The 26,144-nt window shown below is 31.6% G+C and overlaps 1 protein-coding gene across 1 annotated transcript in view; it reads left to right on the forward strand.

Annotated features, from left to right (window-relative positions):
• The window catches only part of LOC112602348, a 124,752-nt gene that overhangs the window by 74,899 nt on the left and 23,709 nt on the right, over nucleotides 1–26,144 (forward strand). The window contains exon 4 of the mRNA XM_025350380.1: nucleotides 14,210–14,794. Coding sequence (XP_025206165.1) covers nucleotides 14,210–14,794 — 585 coding nt within the window. The remainder of the gene's footprint in view (nucleotides 1–14,209; nucleotides 14,795–26,144) is intronic.

A 26,144-nucleotide genomic window follows, 5' to 3' on the forward strand; every position in this document is an offset into this window, starting at 1 on the left:
AGGCACTGTGAAAAAATGTAGTCAATTCATAATGGTTTTAAGTTTTTTTGACGACGTTATTTCGAAAAATAATAATATTTAATACTTTAGTTTTTACATATTTTCATAATATAACATACAGCAAGTAAAGCATTTGTGGAGGGAGTAGGGTCTTTTTAAATATTATTAAAAACATAAAATACCTACGTTCTAACAAAAATATTGTGCGTGAACAGCAAAACACTCGAATTTCATTAACACAGTTTCCTGATAAATTTTCTTACTCATGAGAAGTATAGACCCTAAAAAAGGTTAAGTTAAGGAGAGGTTTATACGATCCTATACCTTATACTTACGCGTACGATTCATATTGGTATTAAAATTGTGGAACTCATACGATTTTATTCAGAACTTTAGTGTGAAATTGTAGCACATTAACTTTATTAATTTCGCTTTAATCCATCGTCTTATGTACAAATTGTATATACGAGTATATTATAACTGTCTCTGATATCCTATCCGTGTATAGTTTACAGTGTTAGTTATCGATAGTGACAATAGCGACGTAGGGGCCGAATTACGCACAAAATACGTATAATTCGTATTATAATAATATATCAAATCTCACTATACTTATATATACGTTATACAACATATAGTTTAATAAACAATATGAGTGAGTATAGTCGAATATGATACTATACATGTATTAAATCGATATAAGTCGTAGCTGTGAATGCTTGAGATTGTCTTTTGGTAGAAATCCGAATCGCATACCGAACGCTAGTTTTGAGCCTATCCAGGTTACATTCCAGATTACTTTATGACCTATATGTATTATGTATACATTCTTCAGTCCGATTTCAGTATGTTGCACGTCTTGAGTGGCGGCTAATACTTAACGACTACCAATCGCAATCATTTGTGTATAAATTGACAGTAAGCCTGAAAACTCGAGGACACTATAGTAAATTTAATTAATGAAATTCAAAATTATTTAGCAATAACTGTTTTTGTTCATATAAATTTGAAATGATCCATTTGACGGGCTACGCTGTAATTGTATTACCATCAATTTATAAAAAAAATCACATTTTTTGTTTATTGTCCGAAGTAGGTACTTGTATAAGCTCATTTAACACGCGTACGTTTTTACAGATATCGAAATATTTTATGAAATATCTTTTATCGTAACAAATTTTTTTTTGATACAAAATATTGTTTTAATGACAACCTATTTACATTTCATTATTTTTATGCGTAGGTAGTAGAATACAAAACATGTTGATGCATTATAATAAATATTATACGATAGTGATCGATGGACAATGCTTGTGATAAAAACGATAAAATAATATGTGAATTCATTTCTTTTTACGCATTACATATATAGCTGTATAATATAAATATAGGTATAGAAATTGAGTACTGATATAATACATGTAATATAGTGTGTGAGGCTTAGTTCATGATTTTGGTTTTAACGTGGTCTTTCGTTCGAGTGCACACAGTCTGTTTCGGACGCGGTCAGGATCAAAGGGTAAAATTAACATTTATCAGATCGACACCGAGCTGAATGAGAAATTGTATTCGAATCGTGTGCGGTGGCGATTTCATGTACACATGTGTATATATACATGCACAGACTTAATATTATACGCTTTTAATCAACGCACTCTTTCAAAAGCCGTTCGTTTGTAAAGCACCGAAAAACCTCTCTTCCGCAACACCACAGCCTTATTGACGGTAAAATTCATCATTTACAAATATATTGACAATTAACTATGCGTTGATGGACGAGAACTTTTTTTTATCGTCTGCATATTTATTTATACATTTTTTTTTTTTATGTGAGTTTTACCAAGACCATGTGTGTGTTACTTGTTTATAATACTCAGTATTTGTTTATCAAAAATCATACTGTAAAGATAGTGGCCATCATAAAACGCAGTCTGTATACATAAAAAAAAAATTATCTATATTATATTATTATGCGTGTCGGTTTTCACAATAATTGTTATTTTTTTGAACCTATTACTGCATTTATATAATTCGACACACCAACTAAACATTACATGTGATCAAAATATCAATTTATCAAGGATAAAAAAAAAAAAAAAAGGTGTATTTATTTTATACAGAATTAATAATAATAATGATGAAAATATAAAAGTGTTTTATCATCACGTTACTCGCACGGGCGCAAACAAAATTAAATATTTTCGTATTTCATAAAATAAATTATGACGTTTTATTTCCATAAAAATATTATTCGTCGTATTATACGGATTATATTTAATAATTTCATGTATATATTATATATCCTTATCAATTCGTATTACTTTAAATAACAAATATGAATTAAGTAACTCCCTGAAGAAAGTGCAGTCGTTCTGACGTAATCTTTTTTGTTTAGGGTTACTTAACTTTTGTCACGTCTTCAAAAGGTAAGGTACCTACTATACATTTACAGTGCAATATAAAATGACCTCATATTTTCATATTAAATTGTTTCCTTTTCTTTTACGAAAGACCCAAATTGAAACTCATATTTCGTATTGTTTTTCACCAAAATTGTCGTACATATATATATATATATATATATATATATATAAACCGCTCCGAGCAAAGAAATATAATAAACGTGCCGAAATCCCCGAAGTATATATAATATATTATAGTCTAGTTTTTTTCGTCACGTGTTTCCAGCGTTTTTCATTTTCCGACGACGATTAACCTTGGGAATTAAAATTTTAATGAACGTCTCGCAAGTCGCAGGTGTATAGTATTTCAAAACAGCTGTAAAATTCTGTAGTTTATTATATAGATACAACGTACAATATATATCACATAATATCATAGTGAAATGATAAGGTCGTGTGCATTTACACTCTTTGTGTAGATATCTATATATTTTTATGTGTGACCCGTTCCCACAACATTTTTCGGTTACGATAATACAATAAATGAACGAATCGCAAATAATCTGTACGAAGGTTTTCGGTCCTAAAAATGACAAACTACCACCCCCAGCGAAGATGCGCAATAATTCCTTATAGTGGCGCGGGCGGATCACACACGTGCGGTCACGACCGACAACGCTGGAGCATAATATTGTTATAGTGTACATTTACGACTCGGTAAGATGGCCTCGATTGTGGTGAAAATACCCGTTCACCCTCTCACTGGGTGGTATAACACAATACGTTTTCACCCAAAATCGTATTTCATCGCGTGACCGATATCATTGCGTAAAAACCACACACGAGCGAAGCGTACGCGCGCTCGAGACCCCCTCGAATTTAATATCATATAGGTATAAATAACAAATTTATAGATCGCTATTCGGTGCGGTTTTCACATTTGAAGACATGGTATTTTATATTATAGTATACCTGTGTAATGTACGTGACACCCGTGTCGTATTTTACGCGTTTACCATTTAAACCGTTGATTTAGTAGCGCACCACAAACGCATTTGATTTCTAATAATATATAGGTATCCTGGCTTATATAATACTCGAGCGCCGTGTTCGGGGATAGAATTTTAATATAGCTGACTAGAACACATAGCAGTTGGCTTAACTAAACGAATGGTCGCTGTTATAAAAACGTCCACCCTCCAGTCATTGGACATGTGTATTATAGGTACATAATAATATAAGCGTATTGTATACGGTAGTATTAAAGTGGGGTGTGAGTTCTTATAACAGCACTCGTACATTTGCAAATATTTCGTGACGATAAACGTTCTAAAAAAAAAGTAAATAATCTAATTCCCAATGAGTTTGATTACATTTACGGTCATGTATATAAAGTATAATATATGGGGCGAGACCGTTTTCGACCAAAATCCTATGGATTTCCTTTTCGGTCGATTCACTTTTCGACCAAAACAACATTTTATTTTAAATAGGTAAAAAAATAAAATAATTGGTATATAATTGTTTATGAAATTTGGGCATTTGAATAATTATATAATTTTGAAAATTGTTAAAAGTATCAGTTGTATAACATGTAAAATAAAATGTGGAAAGTTATTTAAAATACAAGAATATCTATTTATTAACATTATTTATATGTTAATATGTCAAAAATTTACACATATGTTTTAAATTTTATTTTTGTATATAATATTATACATATTACATACTGTGACATATTAATAAAAAAAAATAATGTCAATATAATATATAGATCCTTAAATGTATTTTAAATAATTTTCTACATTTTATTTTACAAAATGTTATGTACTTGATACATTTAATTATTTTCAAAGTTATGTAATTATATTATTGCTCTAATTTTACAAAAATTATATACCAATCATGTAATTTTTTTACATATATATATATATATATTATAAAAAATTGTATTTTGGTCAAAAACGGCCATGCGCAATATACCTATATTTTATAGTACAGTTTCTGTTAAGCAACGCTGTTGCCAGCTATTTCTAAACGATTATTCAAATTCTGTTTTGTACGAATCGTAAACAACTATTTCTAAAACATACCTGTTGGTGTACTTAAATATTCCTTGATACGATCGTCGCTAAATCCGATCTCAAACTTGAAGAATAAACTGTCATCATTGTTTACAATGAGTAGGACTGAAAAAATAAAACATTAAATCGTTCATCAGTATTATCGTTATTAATCCCGGGAATTTTGCTGTATTATCTCATACTGCAAAAGTGGTCGCCAATCACTCTATAATCTAATATATCACTTTACTATTTACAGGTGCTAAGTGCTTTTTTAGTTAGTAAGAATCCTATTACTGTGCAACTTAGCTGTAGTCTAGCTACGACCGATCAATTCGTATTTGCGTCTACATTGATCATGTACTATATGTAGAAGTATAAATGTATAAATGTTTTCAAATCTTCTAAAATCGTCATCGTAACGATGTAATTAAATCTTATTTTGTTCTTTTTTAAATCCCGACAAAGGATAACGGTTGTGCTCGTTAATCCTTTTAAAACGTGCCCTGATGCAGTAGTAAAAAAATGCTAAAGATGTCCCAGTCGGTTTTTAATTTTTTTCTTTTCCCCTTATTATTTTATATAAAATCTGTAATGACACACCAGTGTTCAACAATTGAATGAAATTTGAATAAAGAACTTCCAGCCGTGGTATCCAAAAGACGAGCGAGGAGGGAGCGTGACAACTAAACGCAGTACGCGCTCACGCGAGCACACATGTATATAAAACGAAAAAAGATCTCGGGCTGAATATTATAACAGTGCCGAGAGACTTTCACGACAACCTCGATGAATAATTCATAATTCTTTCTTTTTTTATATACTTCTGTACGGATTTATTTTTTTCCTTTTTAAACTCTCAAATTAAAGCAATCGTCTTGGTGGTAATTTCAATCTGGTCGCCGAGTTTCTATATTACCTATATATTATATATATATATATATATATATATACTCTGCCTAGTGCCTGCTCTTCTCTGTTATATGAAATGTTATGTGTAGTGTCTGCACTTTGTCACGTTTGCAGGTGTATGTGTATATATGTATACCTATATATTCCACGCGCGCATGTGTGAGTATGTTGTGCACGATACTTGGCCTCTGGGTGTAAAATAAAACACTAATAACGGTGATAGTAATAAAAATTACTCGTTGCTACTGTTTATATTTTTTCCTCGTCTTTCACTGCATCGATTCGCGATAACGATATGTATATTTTAATATTATTATTACACGTGCTGCACCCCAGCATCTCCGAGTAATCGTCTCATCTACGGTGTACATAATGTATACATAAATCGCCGTCATTATAATAATGATAATAATAATAATAAACGAGAGTGCGCGTCGCTGATGAATTCACTTGAAATAATTGAGCTTATAATAACAGTAGTCGGCCGCGGGCGGCCCCAAAACCGACTGCAGTGCTCGCGTGAACGCATTCAACTCCCGTGATATTATAATATAATATTATATCAGAGCTTCCACTGTAAAGAATAATTTTCAAGCTACACATACTGTTTTCAAACATCCAAGAGCTGAGATAAAATATTTATTTTTTTTTTTAATTCGATTATATCTCTGCACCACAACACTTGAGACATTTCAAAATATTTTGAAATCATACTCGTATGTGTGTATAGTTCCTCGTAAAATTGCACGTAATCGTAATCTTTAAATATTATCATATTCAATAGTATTTATGCCTTAGATATGTATCGTTTTTTTACCGTGTTGTCAAAGTTAAATAGTTTCCAACAAACAGCATGATAATATTATTATTATGTAATTCCGCCACTACGGCTGCAAATGTCTATGTACACGTGCAACGGAACTTTGCGGTCTTAATGCGGTGTCCTGAGGGATCGATATACACGTACAAAAGTACTGCTGGTTTTGGTATATACAAGTTGAACACACCTTCTCTTAAAAAGTAAAAATAGCATAAGATTTTTTTTTACAGAATTTATAGTCATTATAAAATTATTTTTTGAAAAATTATCTAATATTCTCAACGGCATATTTTTTTCTGAGAATTTTAGTATATATTATGCAAATTAAATTTTATATGATCTCTTAATTAGTTATAAACTTATAATTTCTAAATATTTAAAATTAAGATAGGCGAGCTAAGTATTACAGATAGATACATTATATCCTTTACTTCTCTATTGGACTAAATTTTAAATACTGTTAATACATTAAAATAGTCCTAAATACATTAAAAATTGATATATAAACTCAAAAAAAAAAAAAACAAATTATCGTTTTGTATTAGTTTTTTTTTTTTTTTTTTAATTACGACAAACGTATACAATTAAAACAACTATTGAACGTTAATGTAAACTGTTAACAAAAAATAAATTCAACGAATACCTATTGTGATTTATGAATTCAAAATAATTTAATTGAATTTCATAGAGATTTGAGTTAATAGAAATTGTTTTTAATCTAGGAAAAATGTTTTCGAGTAGAAAATTATTATAAATTTGTATTAAAAATACAACAAATTATCTGACTTATGTTAAAAAATCTACTTAAAATCAAGAAAATATGCGTGTTCAATTATTCATTTAAAAACAATCAATACAGAATTCATCAACATCTAGTCCTAAATATTTATATAATAGGTACACTTACAAAAATACTATTGTCATTGTTGCGTATATCGATTTTCAGAGGGGGAATATTTTACTGAAAAACCTGTAATATTGTGACTAAATATTATTAGTATACATATGTATTATTTCATTTTATTTTTTACTCGCAACCTGCGCTCAAGAATTGGTTTAATGTTTGATTGCGATACGTATATTATTTATATACATCTGTAGATGTACCACAAAAGCACGGTGTATTAATTTTCGATCGGTTAGTAGTTATATATTGTTCAAATAGCACGTTTTCAATGCGACTGTAAGAACCGGCGACGGGTTTGGGTTTTTATATTAAATTTCCCAGTTTCCGAATATTAATCGACTGCCGGTGGTTATACGCGGCGGGTAGTGGCGGTCCAAAAGTACGGTAGCTACGAGTACACTGCATATATATAAATAAATAGTAAATACCTATATAAAGTGACGGGGTTTTATTTTCATTAAAAGTTGGTCAACTAGTGCTCAGCTCTCTCATTCTTTATCTTTCTACGCTCATATCATATTTAAATACTAAAACGAATGATACCGCAGCAGCGGCGGTCGTTGCGGCCAAAAATGAATTCCACTGTGACAGTAAATGATTTAAAATCCACGTCACCATAAAGTCGTGTAATTATATAACAGTTTATACCTATAATATACATTTTTGATTATCATTATTGTTTTTCCTTGTAGAATGCGTGCTGTTACGGGTTTTTGCAGTCTTTGGCCAATCGATATTTTTATGGTTTTTTTTTTTTTGTTTAGCAATCCCTCTTACCACTGTTATCGTGTACATTATATTATATCGTCGTAGCCGTTTTTTCGTAGTACTTTTTTTTTGCTTATATTACACTGTCTCCGGGTGAAATAAACAATATCAATATTATAACGCGTACAGTAATAATAACAATAAAAACGGTTTCTTGGGCGCGCGTGTCACCGGAACGACTATATATACATCGAAAAAGTATACATAATATAATGCATGTATAATGTGTGTAAATAAAAAAGCGACGTTCCTCTTGATGCTTGACAATAAATACGATCGTCGTAGGATTTTGGTACGATAAAAAATCAATAAAAATAAAAATGGCAAAAACTCGTCTATAGGATTTGCGACAGTTTTGTCTCTTATAATATAGACATCGCTTATAATAATTTATATACGCCGCATAAGACATGTACATATTATAATATATAACAATATACTTATACATATACATATAATACACCTATGTGCTTTAACACCCGCTGACGAGGTCTAACCAGAGTATAATATTATTTATGTCTCGCGGCTTATGTACATGTTTGTATATCGTTTCGAATACTCTTATGGGTATTATACGCGTAGTCATGTATTTTATTGTCCGCCACCGTTGATTGACGTATTGAATGCGTATATACTGTCAGCGCACATACAGAGTGCTCGCGCACGTGTGTTTGATATTCTTCGTGTTATGTCGTCGTCGGCGCAGACGGCGAATGAGTCTGGGTGTGTGTGTGGCATTGTTATCGCGTCTGTTATGCATACACAGACGACAACGACAATAATAATAATAATAATAATAATAATATTGTTACACTATTGTCTGCTGCAAGCTGCAACGTACCTACCTGTTTTCAGTATTTTTTTTCGCTTATCCTCTGTATGATATGCGATCGCGTTTTTACACAAGCGTATGGGTCACTGATAATCTATCTAGATTAAAAAAGACATATTTTGAGGGGGACTGAGTATTATGTATATGGGGTACCGCAGCTATTGCTATATACTACCGCTGCAGAGCAGACGCTAACGGTATGTCGGGTCATCGAGGCGAATACGACGCCGCGGCCAAAATCTGTCATTATTATTGTTATTTCGTTATTGTTGTTAAATATTATTGCACATAATTCTACCTGCACGTTATCATACTGTAAGACGAGACGCGTCGCATACACACGCATAAACAAATATACTTACAATATATATAGCCATATCGGTACACATATGAACTCGTATTGTTCGCGAGCGATGCACATTGCCAAAGTTATGACGTTCGTTTTTATTGTGCATAAACTAAATATCTTATAATATAATATGCTATTTTTTTTTTTTTTTTTTTATCCGATTCAAAAAAGAAAAAAAAAATCGAATAATATGTGGATCGTGTGTACGTTGTCATTTTCTTTATTCTTTTTAGTATTTCATCCACTGTCATCTGAACGGTTGCAGAACGTTTGCATTTTTAGAATTGCGCACAAGAATATTTACAAGTACAATATATATACAATAGTATTATATGTTCTGTAAAAAAATATACATATATGTTTATTATAAAATAAATAAACACGTGGCTTATTATGAGCGTCGACATAAATTTAACTTTGATAATATAGCCGCGCGCTCCCGCACACCACACACATTCATTCTTTCGACCGCGTAATTATTTGCGGACGCTGCATCCGATGCTGGCACATGTCGTTTCGTAATCTGTTTCGATTCCGTTATCGTCGAATTTGCTGATTTAGTCGTTTTTTGATTTGTTTTTCACTATACGTTTGTCATCATCAAATGATGAAAGGCGGGCCGCCTTTGCCATCGTTATGAGGTCGCAGAAATAAGCAATAACATCATAATGTATAACACAACTACACGAGACACTCAAAATAACGTTCGGTTTAACTTGTCGTTTGCTTATCTAATAATAGTAATAATAATAATAACAACAATAATATTCTATCAATCAATCTCAACAAAGTTCAAAGAACCATCCAAACCCTGACCTTTCCCCTCAACACCCCTAGAAAGTATGAGATCTGTATCAAAAAACTTAAAATAAGACATATATATGCCTTACTCACCTATATTTAATGAAGAAAAAAGATCTTCTTGTATCTTAATAAAATACAAAATAAATGAAAAGGAGAGAAAATTCAGAATCTCAAAAAATCTAGACTTATAGACGTAAATAGGGAGGGCTTGGGTGGGCTTAGCCCACCCTTCAGCCACTCAGGCCCACCTAAAATGAAATATGAATTGAAAATTTTAAAACAAGCAAGTTATTACAATAATACGTTTTTGTTCACTTATATCACAAAAGAACATAATTATGTATGATATGAAAAAAAGTGTTAATCAATATTGTATCGTATTTTAAAAATATTAAAATTGGATAATCTTCCTATTATAGCTCAATCTTAAGACGGAGCGAATGTCTCGCTTTAAAATGGGAGTATAGATTTTACTTGTTATAGAATATTATACAAATGCTTTTTACATATCCATTGTACATCGGTTAAATCTTTTCGTAATTAATATGTGCAAACATGTGAAGGTACTAAGACTACTAATACTTTTATTATTATATTATTTAACTATTTACATGAATTATTTATCAAAATTATATTTGGTATCACAATTATTTTATTAACTTCATGATTCATGATTCATGTGTAATTGTATTTAAAGAACTATTATAAACAAAATTTTAATTAATAGGTAGCTAAAATTCGAATTAATATTTTTTATTAGGTTTTATAAAAATTAAACACATTTTCAGTATTTTTAACCAATTTGCAGAAAACCTTAGAAAAATGCATTTATGGTAAATAAATATTATTTTATAAAAAATGTATTTTGTTTATAAATATAAATTTAAATTATGTTTCTGTATTGAAAATTTTGGTATTCATAATTTTAATATATTTACTTGTTTATTAAGGGGAGGGTGTAGTTCCATAACCCCTTCTCTCTATTAAACATTTTAAACATAGACTAGAGCTCATTCAATTTATTTTCTATATTAACGTCTATGAATCTAGTTGAAATAATAGACTTAAACAATTTTTGTCGGAAACACACTTCATCAAACAAATGTAACGCTAACATGCACATAAATTGACTCAATACAAATAATACTCTATATTATTACGTATGATGTTATTTAGTTTTACTTTATATTATCTAATAATAATGAATATTTATTTAGTAGTTTTGAAATTATTTACTGTATTGCTTTTAATTTATATTAAATATCTTGCTTGTCCTGTATAAGAGTATTAATAATGTATAATATTATAATATGGTATGTCCAATAGCCATAGATGCTAAAAATTGATTATAATAATAATAAAAAAAAGATATTAATATTAAAAGCGCTTATTATAACAGCTTAACGATCACGACTGAAATATAAAAATATATAAAAAATAATCTACATCGAAGATTCCGTATAACACTCATTGTATCCGGTCGAAGATCTTTTCGCAATTTAAATGCAGATAGATAAATACCTTTTGTACGATGCAACTCTGAATAATATTACAGAGTATGTAAATGTAGATATATTTATTTAAGTATTATGGTAGAGTAACGAAATGGTGAAAAATATCAACGCCCAGCAATAATGTGATTTACCAACGGAGATTTACACAAAAGTGTTTTTCTTCCCTGTAATATTGAACTTACTCATAGCCATTACGCCGCACAAGACTAATTTTGTCTGATTGTTGAGAACGCCTAATCGGAGAACGTGACAAAAAATCAAGAAACTGAAGAATTCTATTGACGATTGGCAATTATTAAAATGATACCCAGTTGATTAAAAAAATAATATCTGAATAGAAAACGAACGTAATTATCGTTGTTTTTAATAAATTTTGAAAAGAATAATAATATAATATAACGCTGCTGCCTATATGGCGAAGGCACACCGGTTTCATTATCGTTATGTATAATAATACATTTTTTTTACTTTACCATAAAAGTCCTGGAGCATAAAAACATATATAATCTATAAAGGTACGCAGTGGACGTGGTTCGTCGGTAAAACGAGTTCTTCCGATAATTAGCTCCGGCTTATTTTTCCTTTCATAAATATTAATAGAAAATTATACGTAGATATAACTACATTTTTTTTTTTTTTTTTTTGCCTTTTGCGCGCAAGACGTCGTAGTTGTTATTGGGTACTTATTATTATTACTTATTATTCACAATAATAATCAATAATGTATTTATACGCGTTATGTATTTAATCAATGGATGTATTACTTTTTTTCTCCCTAAACTTCACTGACCACCACGACGCGTGACTACCCAGTGAGTTGTACAGATTCCACCTGTTTACAATTTAACAATTAATATATTATGTTCTCTTGGGTAATAGGATTTTTTGTCGAATCACTCTTGCTTGTAAGCACCACAAACTATGATTTTTCAAAAAAAAAAAAAATTGTCAGTGGAGCTTCTAAAATCCCGTGAATCACGTGCTATTATGTGTAACGCATCTCGCGACCGTTTTGATAATCCCTCGGATTACTATTATATATTATTATTATTAAAATACCTACCTCCTGTTATATATATATACTCTTGCTTACGGCTATGAATAATATTGTTCGACGACAATTTATTCTCGTTAAAAAAATAAATAAATAAAAAACAAGATAACTCGCATAATATTTTGAAACGGGGTCGTAAATTTTGTGCAGAACGTTTCTACAGACTATATTATATGTGTAAGTTGTATTATGATATGCATGTGTAGGTATTATACAATCAAACGTTCCTGTACAATAATACACATTCGCATTTAATTTATTGTAATAATATTATTTTCGAATTTAGCGTCGGTGGTGACGATTTGAGACTACTGTAATATACGTAAGCGGACGACACAACAACGGCTGCAAATTTCCATTTTATTACCGACGGTTCCTTTTAAATGTTATCAGAAATGAATTGGTGAAGACGGTCGATCTTGTGTCGTATTATATTTATAATATTTAAGTACAATATTAATGATATTATATCATGTTGTATTTGCGATAATCCGTAAAAATGTCGTCGCGTTTCGTGTCTTTGAGGTCAGCGGTTGCGCGGAGACATAACCATGCGGACGTTCCGGTCCAATCGATTATAATATTTTAATAACCGTTGAGCGGTCTCGTATACTCGGGTAGGCAAACGGTTATTTTTCCTTTAATATACATTTATAAAATATACGAGCCAGAAAATACGTGTTTCTAAATTAATATAACGGCGGGTACGACGACGAACGAATATCCCTCAAACAAACACCGATGGGAAATATTTACAAAAGGAATTTTATACATATAATATATATATACATAATAATAATCGTCTTTTTTAATGGTAACGATTTTGAAATTGTCGTCTATAAGCCGCGAGGTATTATATTAATGCAGGGCGATCCTCGCTGTATTTATGGCGATGGGTGATTATTTCTGAAAATATGATATAAACGATGTGTTTAATTTGATTTTTTTCTTAATATTCATAATATTATACGGATTAGTATGATATTAAAAAAAAAAGTAATAAATATAATTGCAGTTACCAGACCATCACTCTTTAGATAAGTATAGTTTATTCTTATAATCGATTGAAATGAGCCTATAACGGTTTCAGAAATAATCTTCAGTACACCTATGAGAACGTTGCTGTAATACAAGCTTGATTGCTCACTATAAAAAAAAAATATATAACGTTATATTATTGGAGTTTAATTTTATGTCATTAATAATAATGCTATAATGTTGATAATTTAAAATATCAAGATGCGGATATATTTGTATAGATTATAGAAAATGTCTATATAAGAAGAAAAGTAGGAAAGGGTTAGATAACCCTAAATTAAATAGGATTGAAAACAATTTTGATAACGAAATTTCATGATTGAAATTATTTAACATAGGTTCTTTGATATTGTTTTATGGTTAAAAACAATATCAATGGATATACGGATGGGTTGAGTTTTTTGTAAGAAGGAAAAAGTTAAAAAAAAGGATACCGTAAGGTTTATTCATTAGGATTATGATCGTTAAGATGATTATTTTTTTGATTATTTAAGCGTTTGATAAGAGATTTATTTTTACTCTTAAAATGTAAGTAAATGGTATAATTTATAGTAAATTGAATTTACTACGAATCTTTTTATGTACCTACCGTTTTTTTGCTAACAAAATACTATCAAAAAACCTCTAAATCATATCATTATATTAAAATGTGAATTTTGAAAACCGTCTCCTTGGTTTTACTAGCATGCACTGCGCGTATTACAATATAATATTGATGGTTGTTTGTTGTTTTTGTGTTCCTGCAGGACGTAGGTTGCCAGGAAGCCTGTTCGTTCCACGACTGGCACGGTGGGTCACAACCCAGTCCTGTGGTAGAGGCCCGAGGCGAACGGGCACTGACCATCGAGTCGGGCACGCTACGTTGGCCGCGGCCAGCCGACTTGCTCTCGCCATCCGCGCAACGTCTCGTATACGTAATCATGCGACGCCGAGACCCGGGAACCAGGCGCTCGTGGTCTCAATTGGGCCAGACGTCCGGCTACAAGGCGCGCCTGCCCAAAACAACGGCACCATGGACAGTCCGTGTGCTCGCAGTCTCAGCAGAGGGTCTGGTGACCATCTTCAGCCCAGCGCCGGTCACCGCCACGTCCGGCCAACGGGTTCCGCTTGAATCCGTTGCCGCTAGAGGTGCAGCCGCCGCTGCCTCGTCGTTGGAAGAGCTCGCAGCTACACAGCCACCCGCACTATCATCTTCGACGGCTACGGCCGTTTTACATGATCTCCGCGACGCCGATATTATCATCAGGAGTCTCGGTCGCGACCAGATACTCGGCATTCGGTTACCGTTGGCCGCCAAGTCAGCGCCCCAAGAAGAGTCTCTCCGCCTCATGGTGAGTAGAATCCGTGGTTATCTTTCACTATAACAATACATTATTAGGTACTCGGGTTTTACGCGTGTTTTTTGACTTGATGCTTCGGTTTGAAAATTTCACAGCTGATTCGATCTGTAGGTGGAAATTTGCTGATAAATATATAAACGGTATTTTTTTCATACTTGTTGACGACCGAGAATCTCCATAACATTCCGTATTCGGTATACTCCTCGGGTAACAAATCGAGAGAGAGAAAAAAAAGAGCCGCGTGTATATGGAAATATATATGATTTATCAAATACCATCTTTCTATACGAGTAAAAAGTTTTATATGGTGCCAGTCGGGGCTAAAAAAAATAAAATAAGCCAAAAATTTTCCTTCGCGCCGTGACGGTCTGTGCTTTGCATAATTTAGTAGTGTATATTATATAGAGCTCACCTAACGTCACGAAAAGGACGTGGATTGATGAGAGTGAGATCCACGCGTCGACGACGGTATAATATTATATATAGTCCAGAATCTCCCTATCGGATTGATGATGACTTACTTCGTGCGTGGTTGCGCGTCGTATATCATACAGTATACACGCCATGTACATACGGGATGATATACCTATATATTATATGTACATATGTGTGTCATAAAGGAAAGTATGAATATTTGTTACGCGGGGCACGTTGCACCCCCGCCTGGCCCGAAGTGGGTTCGTACCCTGTCGTTTTGCTCTCGTTCGCACACACGTATGCATGGAGTAAACTGTATAGGACGAATAATAATAACAATAAAAATAAAAACGAAAACTAAAAAACCCGCGGCCATTTGCGTCATGTTTGTCGATCGATTTCCCGTGTGGATTCATTCGTTTGAAATTATTTTTTTCTTTGACGATTATATATACCTACGGGTTACAGTCTAAAATTTGGTCGTTATTTTCGTTATTATTTTCTACTCTACGCGTGGGACATAATAACGTAACTATATGTATATTCATCGTTGTAGGTATCTGCTTATATCTATACTTACATATATGTGCACAAGTGTATTACACGAAAATATTTTTGTCATCTCATTGTGCATTCCATTATGAAGATGATGATGATGATGGTGATAATAATAATAACAATAATAATAATAATAATAATAATATAATAATGGATACGAATTTTAACGAACCAGAAAATTATAACTGTATAATGTATATAGTATATGAGCGTGGAGGTGTTTTTTTTTTTTATTTTGTTTAGCACACAGCTCGTTAAAATGACAAAACAATAATCAGTGTATATCAAATCCATCGTCTTACATTTTTTTGTTCTTAAATCTTAAAGACAAAATCGTCTCCGTGGACTAAAATATATAGCTTATAGTGCACAGAGTCCGGCGGTCTCTACGAAAGCTATCAATTAAGGTGTGACAGTAATAAACTAATAGACCATATTTAATATTAAATTACAGTGAACCGTCTATAAAATTGAGAAATACCACAACACATAAAAAAAAAAATGTGTGGCAAGCGAGCGATAATTACGAAGCGTAGTAACCAATATTAATCAATTATCGAATTTTATTAAATTATAAATATTTGGGTGTAAGTATACCATAAAAGACAAAATATTAAATAAAATTATCCATTTTTTTTTTTTTTTTTTTTAGTACTTAACAAATACGTTATTTTTTGTATTCAAAGTCTTAAATTTGAAATGTGATTGAGTATATTGAATTATATTTTTTATTTTATAAATTAAAAAATATTACTAAAATTATTTTCTTCACAAAAATAAAAAATTAAAGTCTTACTAAAATACGTAAACTAAATAAAATATGATTATTTAAACCTATAAATTTAAACTTAATATTTTGAATATTAAAAAACGAATTGCATCATGTGATTAACTTTGTAATACAATTGGCATTTCTATTTAGGGGGGAGGTGCGCCTCCATAAGCCCCAAATAAAAACGATTCTGGTCTGTCGATCGATTGTTTTGTTTGAGTCTCTGAGAACAGCATTGGTATACTATAATTAATCATATTATTTATTATTATATATGCGACATCATTGTATTACAAATAATCCGATCGAAGGAATACAAGTTCTGTATTAGCACCGCTACAGTGGCTGGTGGGAAATCAAAGGATCGCCCCCGTGTCCGGGAATAAAAACCGTGTCGATCTTTTCACGCGAACCGGAAAATCGTTTGAAACACGATACGTTATGATAAAATTATTATTGTTCGAACACCTTGTCGTCGTTAACGCCGCCTGCGAGTAATGATAAAATACGTCATAATAATATGCCGCGCTGAGCAACTGAGAATAAATCATATAATATAATATAAAACGCGGGCGAACTGCGTGTCGACTTTGCGGCTCGTGGAACAATAAAAACGGTAAATTGAGCTGTAAATTTTTATAATAATAATAACGATAATAAAAACTTCCAGTAAACAACGACCGTAAAGTATCGCGCGTAACGACTTTGTTACGTAGCACACCTGTAATAATATATTATATTATTAAGATTATTGTTTTTTCACGTTCTCTGTGATCGTAATGATTCCGAGCAAGAACAATATCATCTTATATAACAATATAATATCTTGAATTATAATTTATTCTACGCTGGCTCGACATATACACACAAACAAGGCCGTATCAAAGAGAGGTCCGTAGATCCCGGACCCCCCCCCTCCCCTCTAAAATTCTTAAGTAGTTTAAAAATTTGTAAAATAACTATTTTTAATATCAACATATATAAATAGTTATAATTACAATTTGTTTAATTGACTATAATTATTGACACAAAAATATTATTATAATTATACACCGTCGTCCGCCATACAGTGATAAGCACGTCAAATTATTTTATTAAATTTGTCATAATAAGTAAACAAGACAATAAAAATGTACTATTAAATTATTATTCTAAACTCAGGTACGTTACATTATTTCATATATTATATTGTGTATTATTATTTTTAATTTTTTTATTTATACCTATACCCATAATTTAACATAGTTTTAATTCAAGTACTTTATTTTTAACTAAATCTCAAGACCTAAATTCAGTAAATACACAATATACATTAAGTATACAGGGTTCGGATCCTCTACGAAAAAAATTTCTGGGTACGGCCATGTACACACATTTATAAAATGCTGTCGTCAGCCGCGTGATTTCGTTGTGATATTACGGTAATACAATATAATATAATATGTTGTTATTATTTTAGTAGTTGTTGATATCCTCGTCGTTGTCGGCTGTTGCGGCAAAATGAATAGGTTCTTCCGCGTATAATATATTGTATAATATACACCCATAGTTGCGCGTGAGAAATTCGACACCTGCGATACGCACTAGCGTCAACGCTGCCGTTCCCCACGGCCGACCGATAATAATAATATTAATAATTGGCTCGGTCTCTCTCCTGGTTCACGTGAGTGCGCCTCCCCCGTCGTCGCGCACTCACGCATGTACATATTAGATACTATATATAATGCTACACGCACGTATAATATTATAATAATAATAATAATGGTACCTAATATTAATATTGAGCGCGCGCGTATATTAATCTAATTAAAGCACACACGTCCCGTAAACGTGTGTGCAACATAATATACGCGTTCTAAATAATTGTAATAATCGTGAACGCGTCACACCATGGCTGGGTTGTGTATTCCATACCTGACATAATCTAATTATCACATATGATGGAAAAATGTGAATATTTTCTAGATTTTCGTTAAAATAAAAATTAATTTTCATTTCAGACGTTTATAATCGTGGGTTCGCTGTCACCCGAGTAATAATATTATTATGTACATAACGTGGTCATACGTCCCCAAAAAAATCCAAAAATTTCCGTTTTGAAAAAGATGATATTTAGCATTTTATTCCGCTAATAAAGGACACGCAATATGTATTATATGCGTATATCAAGTCGAATATTAGGTATACATTCTTGTTTTTTTCTCAAAATGTCCAATTTTTTTTGTATTTGAATCGTGCGTAAAGAAATAGTACATAATAACACGTGTGACAGCATAGACGACCTTCGATCTGATGAGTGTTCCGACGATCCTCCGCGGCGGTTTCGACGGGCGCCACTTCGATCGGCCGCCAAATAATGTGTGTGTTATCTGATCGGACGAGGGTGAGAGAAAAATAAAACGCGTCAACGGGCCGGTTATTGATTACGATTTTATATATTGTATAGATACTATCGTATATATATTCGGCCGTTACACACCCACGCACGCCACCCTTACCAGTGCTCAAACATTTTTATATCCCATTAAAAAATATGTCTTGGGTGATCGAAAAACATTTTACGATAATTCATTAAATCCCTTCTTATATATATATATATATATAGTGTCTGACTGTATACGAAGAAGATAATATTCTAAAAAAAAATCGTTTACAATTCTGTAAAAGAACGATGAATAGAATATATTATCACTCTTCCTTATAAAATGTAAATAATAATAAATATTCGGAAGATATTACGATTCTTCGGTGTCTCGTATGTTGTGTGCGTGTTAAACGAAGTGGAGCCGAGAAAAATATGTGAATTTCAGTTTCAATAAGAAATAAAACATCCATTAAAATTCCATCAAGTTTTGAGTATAAACGTTTACCGTTCTTTATTCGAATCGCGGCTGTCGTCACCAAAGTAATTGTTGAAATCGTTTTTCGCGTTATTTCTATGTTTTTTGTCATCATGATATGAAAACCGTTATTTAGATTTTGTTTTCTTTAGAGAGCACTTGTACACAATAATTATACCTAACAATTATTTACAAAAGACAGAAAAAACTTTAAAAAATGAATATGTCATTTATTTAAAAAAAAAAAAAAAAAAACATGACATTAAAATAACGATAACAGACAGTGCGTTGACTATTGTATCGTGTGATTTAAAAAGGGTGAGACCAACATTTATACTCGTCCAGCACTCATCGATACCTTATTTTTATTTTGTTAGTTCGACGTTGGCTAGACTGGTTGCGTGCACCATAATGTAACTTGATTTTTTCGCAGCTTTTATAAATTCAACAAGTATGTACATAATTATAACGATGAGGTTTTCTTATACGCGCTGAGTGGTGTTTATGTCACGATAACAATAATAACAACGAAATATTGTTGACGTGACATTTGAAATCCGAAAATCTTTTTGCTTGGAATTAGTTATAACATGCGATTTATTTTTATAATCATTTATACGTTATATAGTGTACATGCATAAGAACACACGCGCACAAAAACCCCCATTGATTTTGTTTACCGACAGTACCACTTCCTCTATCCTTCACTATTTCTACCATCGTTCACTCACGTCGCTATACGAGTTCGAAACTACTTAAGAATTTTCGGTAGTACAACGCAGACGATGTTTTATTCATATCCTATCTACATTATCAAGTATTATTATTATTTATTATTATTACCTTTATAAAAAAAAAGCAATGGCAACGTGGATTTTGGCAATTTAAACCATTTGGGAATACGTTTTCTTAGACGCGGTTTCAGTGATCCTCTGACTTTTAAGTTTCGAAGTAAGGGTCTTTGGCGACGTAATTCCGAATTATGTTTGTGTGGGAATAGGTCTTACCGATATTATTTTTGTGATTCAATAACATTTAACGACTTCTCATTTTATGAGTCAAGAATCTATGTAATAAAATCACTACTATAAACTGCGAGCCCGCGCGCGCATGTTTGTATATTCTATAAATAATATTCTGGAGTCGATATATGTTACCTTGTCGAAATCGCACATGAAATCAATTTGAAACTGTCTAGAGGTTTTCAATAATTACCAACTAGAATTAAGTTAGAGTGAACAGCTGGTTAATACTATATACCTTTAATGTGTAGTATTAATCACCAATTTAACACAAGGGTTAATTGGCTTAGGATAAAAACAATTTAGAATTAATGATAATGTTTTAAACCGTCGTCCGCCATACAGTGATAAGCACGTCAAATTATTTTATTAAATTTGTCATAATAAGTAAACAAGACAATAAAAATGTACTATTAAATTATTATTCTAAACTCAGGTACGTTACATTATTTCATATATTATATTGTGTATTATTATTTTTAATTTTTTTATTTATACCTATACCCATAATTTAACATAGTTTTAATTCAAGTACTTTATTTTTAACTAAATCTCAAGACCTAAATTCAGTAAATACACAATATACATTAAGTATACAGGGTTCGGATCCTCTACGAAAAAAAATTTCTGGGTACGGCCATGTACACACATTTATAAAATGCTGTCGTCAGCCGCGTGATTTCGTTGTGATATTACGGTAATACAATATAATATAATATGTTGTTATTATTTTAGTAGTTGTTGATATCCTCGTCGTTGTCGGCTGTTGCGGCAAAATGAATAGGTTCTTCCGCGTATAATATATTGTATAATATACACCCATAGTTGCGCGTGAGAAATTCGACACCTGCGATACGCACTAGCGTCAACGCTGCCGTTCCCCACGGCCGACCGATAATAATAATATTAATAATTGGCTCGGTCTCTCTCCTGGTTCACGTGAGTGCGCCTCCCCCGTCGTCGCGCACTCACGCATGTACATATTAGATACTATATATAATGCTACACGCACGTATAATATTATAATAATAATAATAATGGTACCTAATATTAATATTGAGCGCGCGCGTATATTAATCTAATTAAAGCACACACGTCCCGTAAACGTGTGTGCAACATAATATACGCGTTCTAAATAATTGTAATAATCGTGAACGCGTCACACCATGGCTGGGTTGTGTATTCCATACCTGACATAATCTAATTATCACATATGATGGAAAAATGTGAATATTTTCTAGATTTTCGTTAAAATAAAAATTAATTTTCATTTCAGACGTTTATAATCGTGGGTTCGCTGTCACCCGAGTAATAATATTATTATGTACATAACGTGGTCATACGTCCCCAAAAAAATCCAAAAATTTCCGTTTTGAAAAAGATGATATTTAGCATTTTATTCCGCTAATAAAGGACACGCAATATGTATTATATGCGTATATCAAGTCGAATATTAGGTATACATTCTTGTTTTTTTCTCAAAATGTCCAATTTTTTTTGTATTTGAATCGTGCGTAAAGAAATAGTACATAATAACACGTGTGACAGCATAGACGACCTTCGATCTGATGAGTGTTCCGACGATCCTCCGCGGCGGTTTCGACGGGCGCCACTTCGATCGGCCGCCAAATAATGTGTGTGTTATCTGATCGGACGAGGGTGAGAGAAAAATAAAACGCGTCAACGGGCCGGTTATTGATTACGATTTTATATATTGTATAGATACTATCGTATATATATTCGGCCGATACACACCCACGCACGCCACCCTTACCAGTGCTCAAACATTTTTATATCCCATTAAAAAATATGTCTTGGGTGATCGAAAAACATTTTACGATAATTCATTAAATCCCTTCTTATATATATATAGTGTCTGACTGTATACGAAGAAGATAATATTCTAAAAAAAAATCGTTTACAATTCTGTAAAAGAACGATGAATAGAATATATTATCACTCTTCCTTATAAAATGTAAATAATAATAAATATTCGGAAGATATTACGATTCTTCGGTGTCTCGTATGTTGTGTGCGTGTTAAACGAAGTGGAGCCGAGAAAAATATGTGAATTTCAGTTTCAATAAGAAATAAAACATCCATTAAAATTCCATCAAGTTTTGAGTATAAACGTTTACCGTTCTTTATTCGAATCGCGGCTGTCGTCACCAAAGTAATTGTTGAAATCGTTTTTCGCGTTATTTCTATGTTTTTGTCATCATGATATGAAAACCGTTATTTAGATTTTGTTTTCTTTAGAGAGCACTTGTACACAATAATTATACCTAACAATTATTTACAAAAGACAGAAAAAACTTTAAAAAATGAATATGTCATTTATTTAAAAAAAAAAAAAAAAAAAAAAACATAACATTAAAATAACGATAACAGACAGTGCGTTGACTATTGTATCGTGTGATTTAAAAAGGGTGAGACCAACATTTATACTCGTCCAGCACTCATCGATACCTTATTTTTATTTTGTTAGTTCGACGTTGGCTAGACTGGTTGCGTGCACCATAATGTAACTTGATTTTTTCGCAGCTTTTATAAATTCAACAAGTATGTACATAATTATAACGATGAGGTTTTCTTATACGCGCTGAGTGGTGTTTATGTCACGATAACAATAATAACAACGAAATATTGTTGACGTGACATTTGAAATCCGAAAATCTTTTTGCTTGGAATTAGTTATAACATGCGATTTATTTTTATAATCATTTATACGTTATATAGTGTACATGCATAAGAACACACGCGCACAAAAACCCCCATTGATTTTGTTTACCGACAGTACCACTTCCTCTATCCTTCACTATTTCTACCATCGTTCACTCACGTCGCTATACGAGTTCGAAACTACTTAAGAATTTTCGGTAGTACAACGCAGACGATGTTTTATTCATATCCTATCTACATTATCGAGTATTATTATTATTTATTATTATTACCTTTATAAAAAAAAAAGCAATGGCAACGTGGATTTTGGAAATTTAAACCATTTGGGAATACGTTTTCTTAGACGCGGTTTCAGTGATCCTCTGACTTTTAAGTTTCGAAGTAAGGGTCTTTGGCGACGTAATTCCGAATTATGTTTGTGTGGGAATAGGTCTTACCGATATTATTTTTGTGATTCAATAACATTTAACGACTTCTCATTTTATGAGTCAAGAAACTATGTAATAAAATCACTACTATAAACTGCGAGCCCGCGCGCGCATGTTTGTGTATTCTATAAATAATATTCTGGAGTCGATATATGTTACCTTGTCGAAATCGTACATGAAATCAATTTGAAACTGTCTAGAGGTTTTCAATAATTACCAACTAGAATTAAGTTAGAGTGAACAGCTGGTTAATACTATATACCTTTAATGTGTAGTATTAATCACCAATTTAACACAAGGGTTAATTGGCTTAGGATAAAAACAATTTAGAATTAATGATAATGTTTTAAGGCCCCTGCAAACGTGTCATTTTTAAGGAGTTGTGTTTAGGCAATTATATTGTTTCTTGCAGTCACTGCTCGTCTTTGTGTGTGTAGTAAATGATTATTAGTGTGTGTACACTCCTCAACCGTCACCCGCTACCCGCATCAATGCACAATTATTCATTGTTTACTTCTTATCTGGTTTTTCGACGGCTGGTCATTAAAACGAAATGTAATTACGTAAATAATATTATGAAAATAATTAGGTATATACGACTATACGAGTATAATATTATAATATAGCATTTATGTATATAAAATAAATGTGGGATGTGTATAAATATTAAACTGTACATAAAATACAATTTATTTTCCCTATATTGTTGAATTTAGTAATTATTATACAATAATATACTGAATACCGTATATCTATTTACTATTACTTACCTAGTACTTATATAAGTAATAATGCAAAAAATTACCAAAAAAGAAATTGACGACAAACAGTTATAGTAGTTTAATTGTTTTATTTTTTACAATTTTACAATTTCACATAACAAAACATGTTAATTGCCGGGAGAAAATTTTGGATCAATTATTTCAGGTAATAAATGATTCAAGTAAAACTCTGCTAATTGTGTTTCCATTTTTTCATTCCAAAATTCATCATCACGATGAATTTTATCCACAGACATACCTAATGTATGATTTTAAAATATTAACAAATCTTATAGGTACTAATAAATTTAGAATAATATTATTTACCTTTAGGTGTCTAAATTACAAAATAACATACATTTCTTTTAGTTATATGTAATTGTCCCTGAACTTGAAAATAGTATTGATGATTTTTTCAGGGGGGATCAAGGTAAAAATATAACACATTTAACAATTAACAAAAATATGCAAATTGGTAAGGTAATAAATATTTGCAGCAATTTTTAAATGATTGGGTATATTTGAGGATCACACTGAAAGTACAGGTCTGTAACAGTTTTTTTTGTTTGGATAATTTCTGACTGGTGCTTAAAACTATTTTGCCATAGTAATTGTTATTTATAATTTGTTTTATCATAATTATTTTATCAAAATCATTTATTTATGTTTATTCAAAGATAATATTTTTAATGGAGATGATAGTTACAACCCCTTAACCCCTCCCTTACGTGTGCCAATGCCGTGTACAGCATAACTAGTCAAAATAATTTTTTTTTTTGGCTGAGTCAAAATACTTGAAAATGTAATACAAAGTTCCTCGTAAGTTATTCTTATAGTGATTAAAAAATTATAAGAATAAATAGGCACGATTTTTTTTTTATTTAACATTCTATAATATATAATAGTAATCCATATGGCACCTAATGTACAGCAGAGCGGTACTCACTTTTTTTTAAATAATAACAATATAATATTATTATAGTACCTATAACATATTCTAGAGTCTAAACTGACAAACCATCTCCCCTCAGAATCGTTTTTCGTATACAATTATACTATATCATGAACATAAACATATACATAAACATTTATACATTTTTTGAAAATTTAATTAAAGTGTCTAAAACTCTAAAGTGAAGGATAAACTATTATACTAAGAATATATTCACTTACACCGTATCATGACAAACTGCGTCAGCAGAACTAATTGAAGGCAATATTTGGCGTGGAGAAGGATCTAAGTTAGTAATAACCTATAAATAAAATTATAATAAGTCATAAAATACAAGATTCTAAATACCTAACTAATGAATCAAATCAACTTACCTTTTTAGGTACATTTTCTTTTCTCAGCGATGATATATTTCCTTTATTTTTTTTTCTCTTACTCAAATAAGGCCTGTACTTATTACCAAGATACATTTTCCTATTCATTTTTTTATTGAATAGTGAAATTCACAAAAACAAAGGAAGTTAAGTTACGACAGTCGACAATAATTAAGTACACTCCAAACACCGATGTCATACCACGATGGAATAATGTAAAACAACTCTTGTAGTCTTGTTCATTGATAAAATGATTATGCCCATAATAATATTACAATTTGTAATCTAAACATTGTAATCATCAATATCTAATTTGTATAATAGTTTTGTCAATAATAGGTATTTATAGTCAAACGTAGAAATATTGCGATAATGCAAAGATTATTGCAGGGGCCGCCGCCGCGCCGGTCGTTATATAATTATATTACGACGATTCCGAGAATCACACGCACGCGCATGCACATGTCATTGATAGTCTTTACATCAAAATATTCAAAACCAATTTAAGAACGTAAAATAGCTGTATGACTGACAA

The sequence above is a fragment of the Melanaphis sacchari genome, unplaced genomic scaffold (genome assembly GCF_002803265.2).
Source record: "Melanaphis sacchari strain LSU unplaced genomic scaffold, SCAv2.0 Contig103_pilon_pilon, whole genome shotgun sequence".
Classification (NCBI taxonomy): Eukaryota; Metazoa; Arthropoda; class Insecta; order Hemiptera; family Aphididae; genus Melanaphis; species Melanaphis sacchari.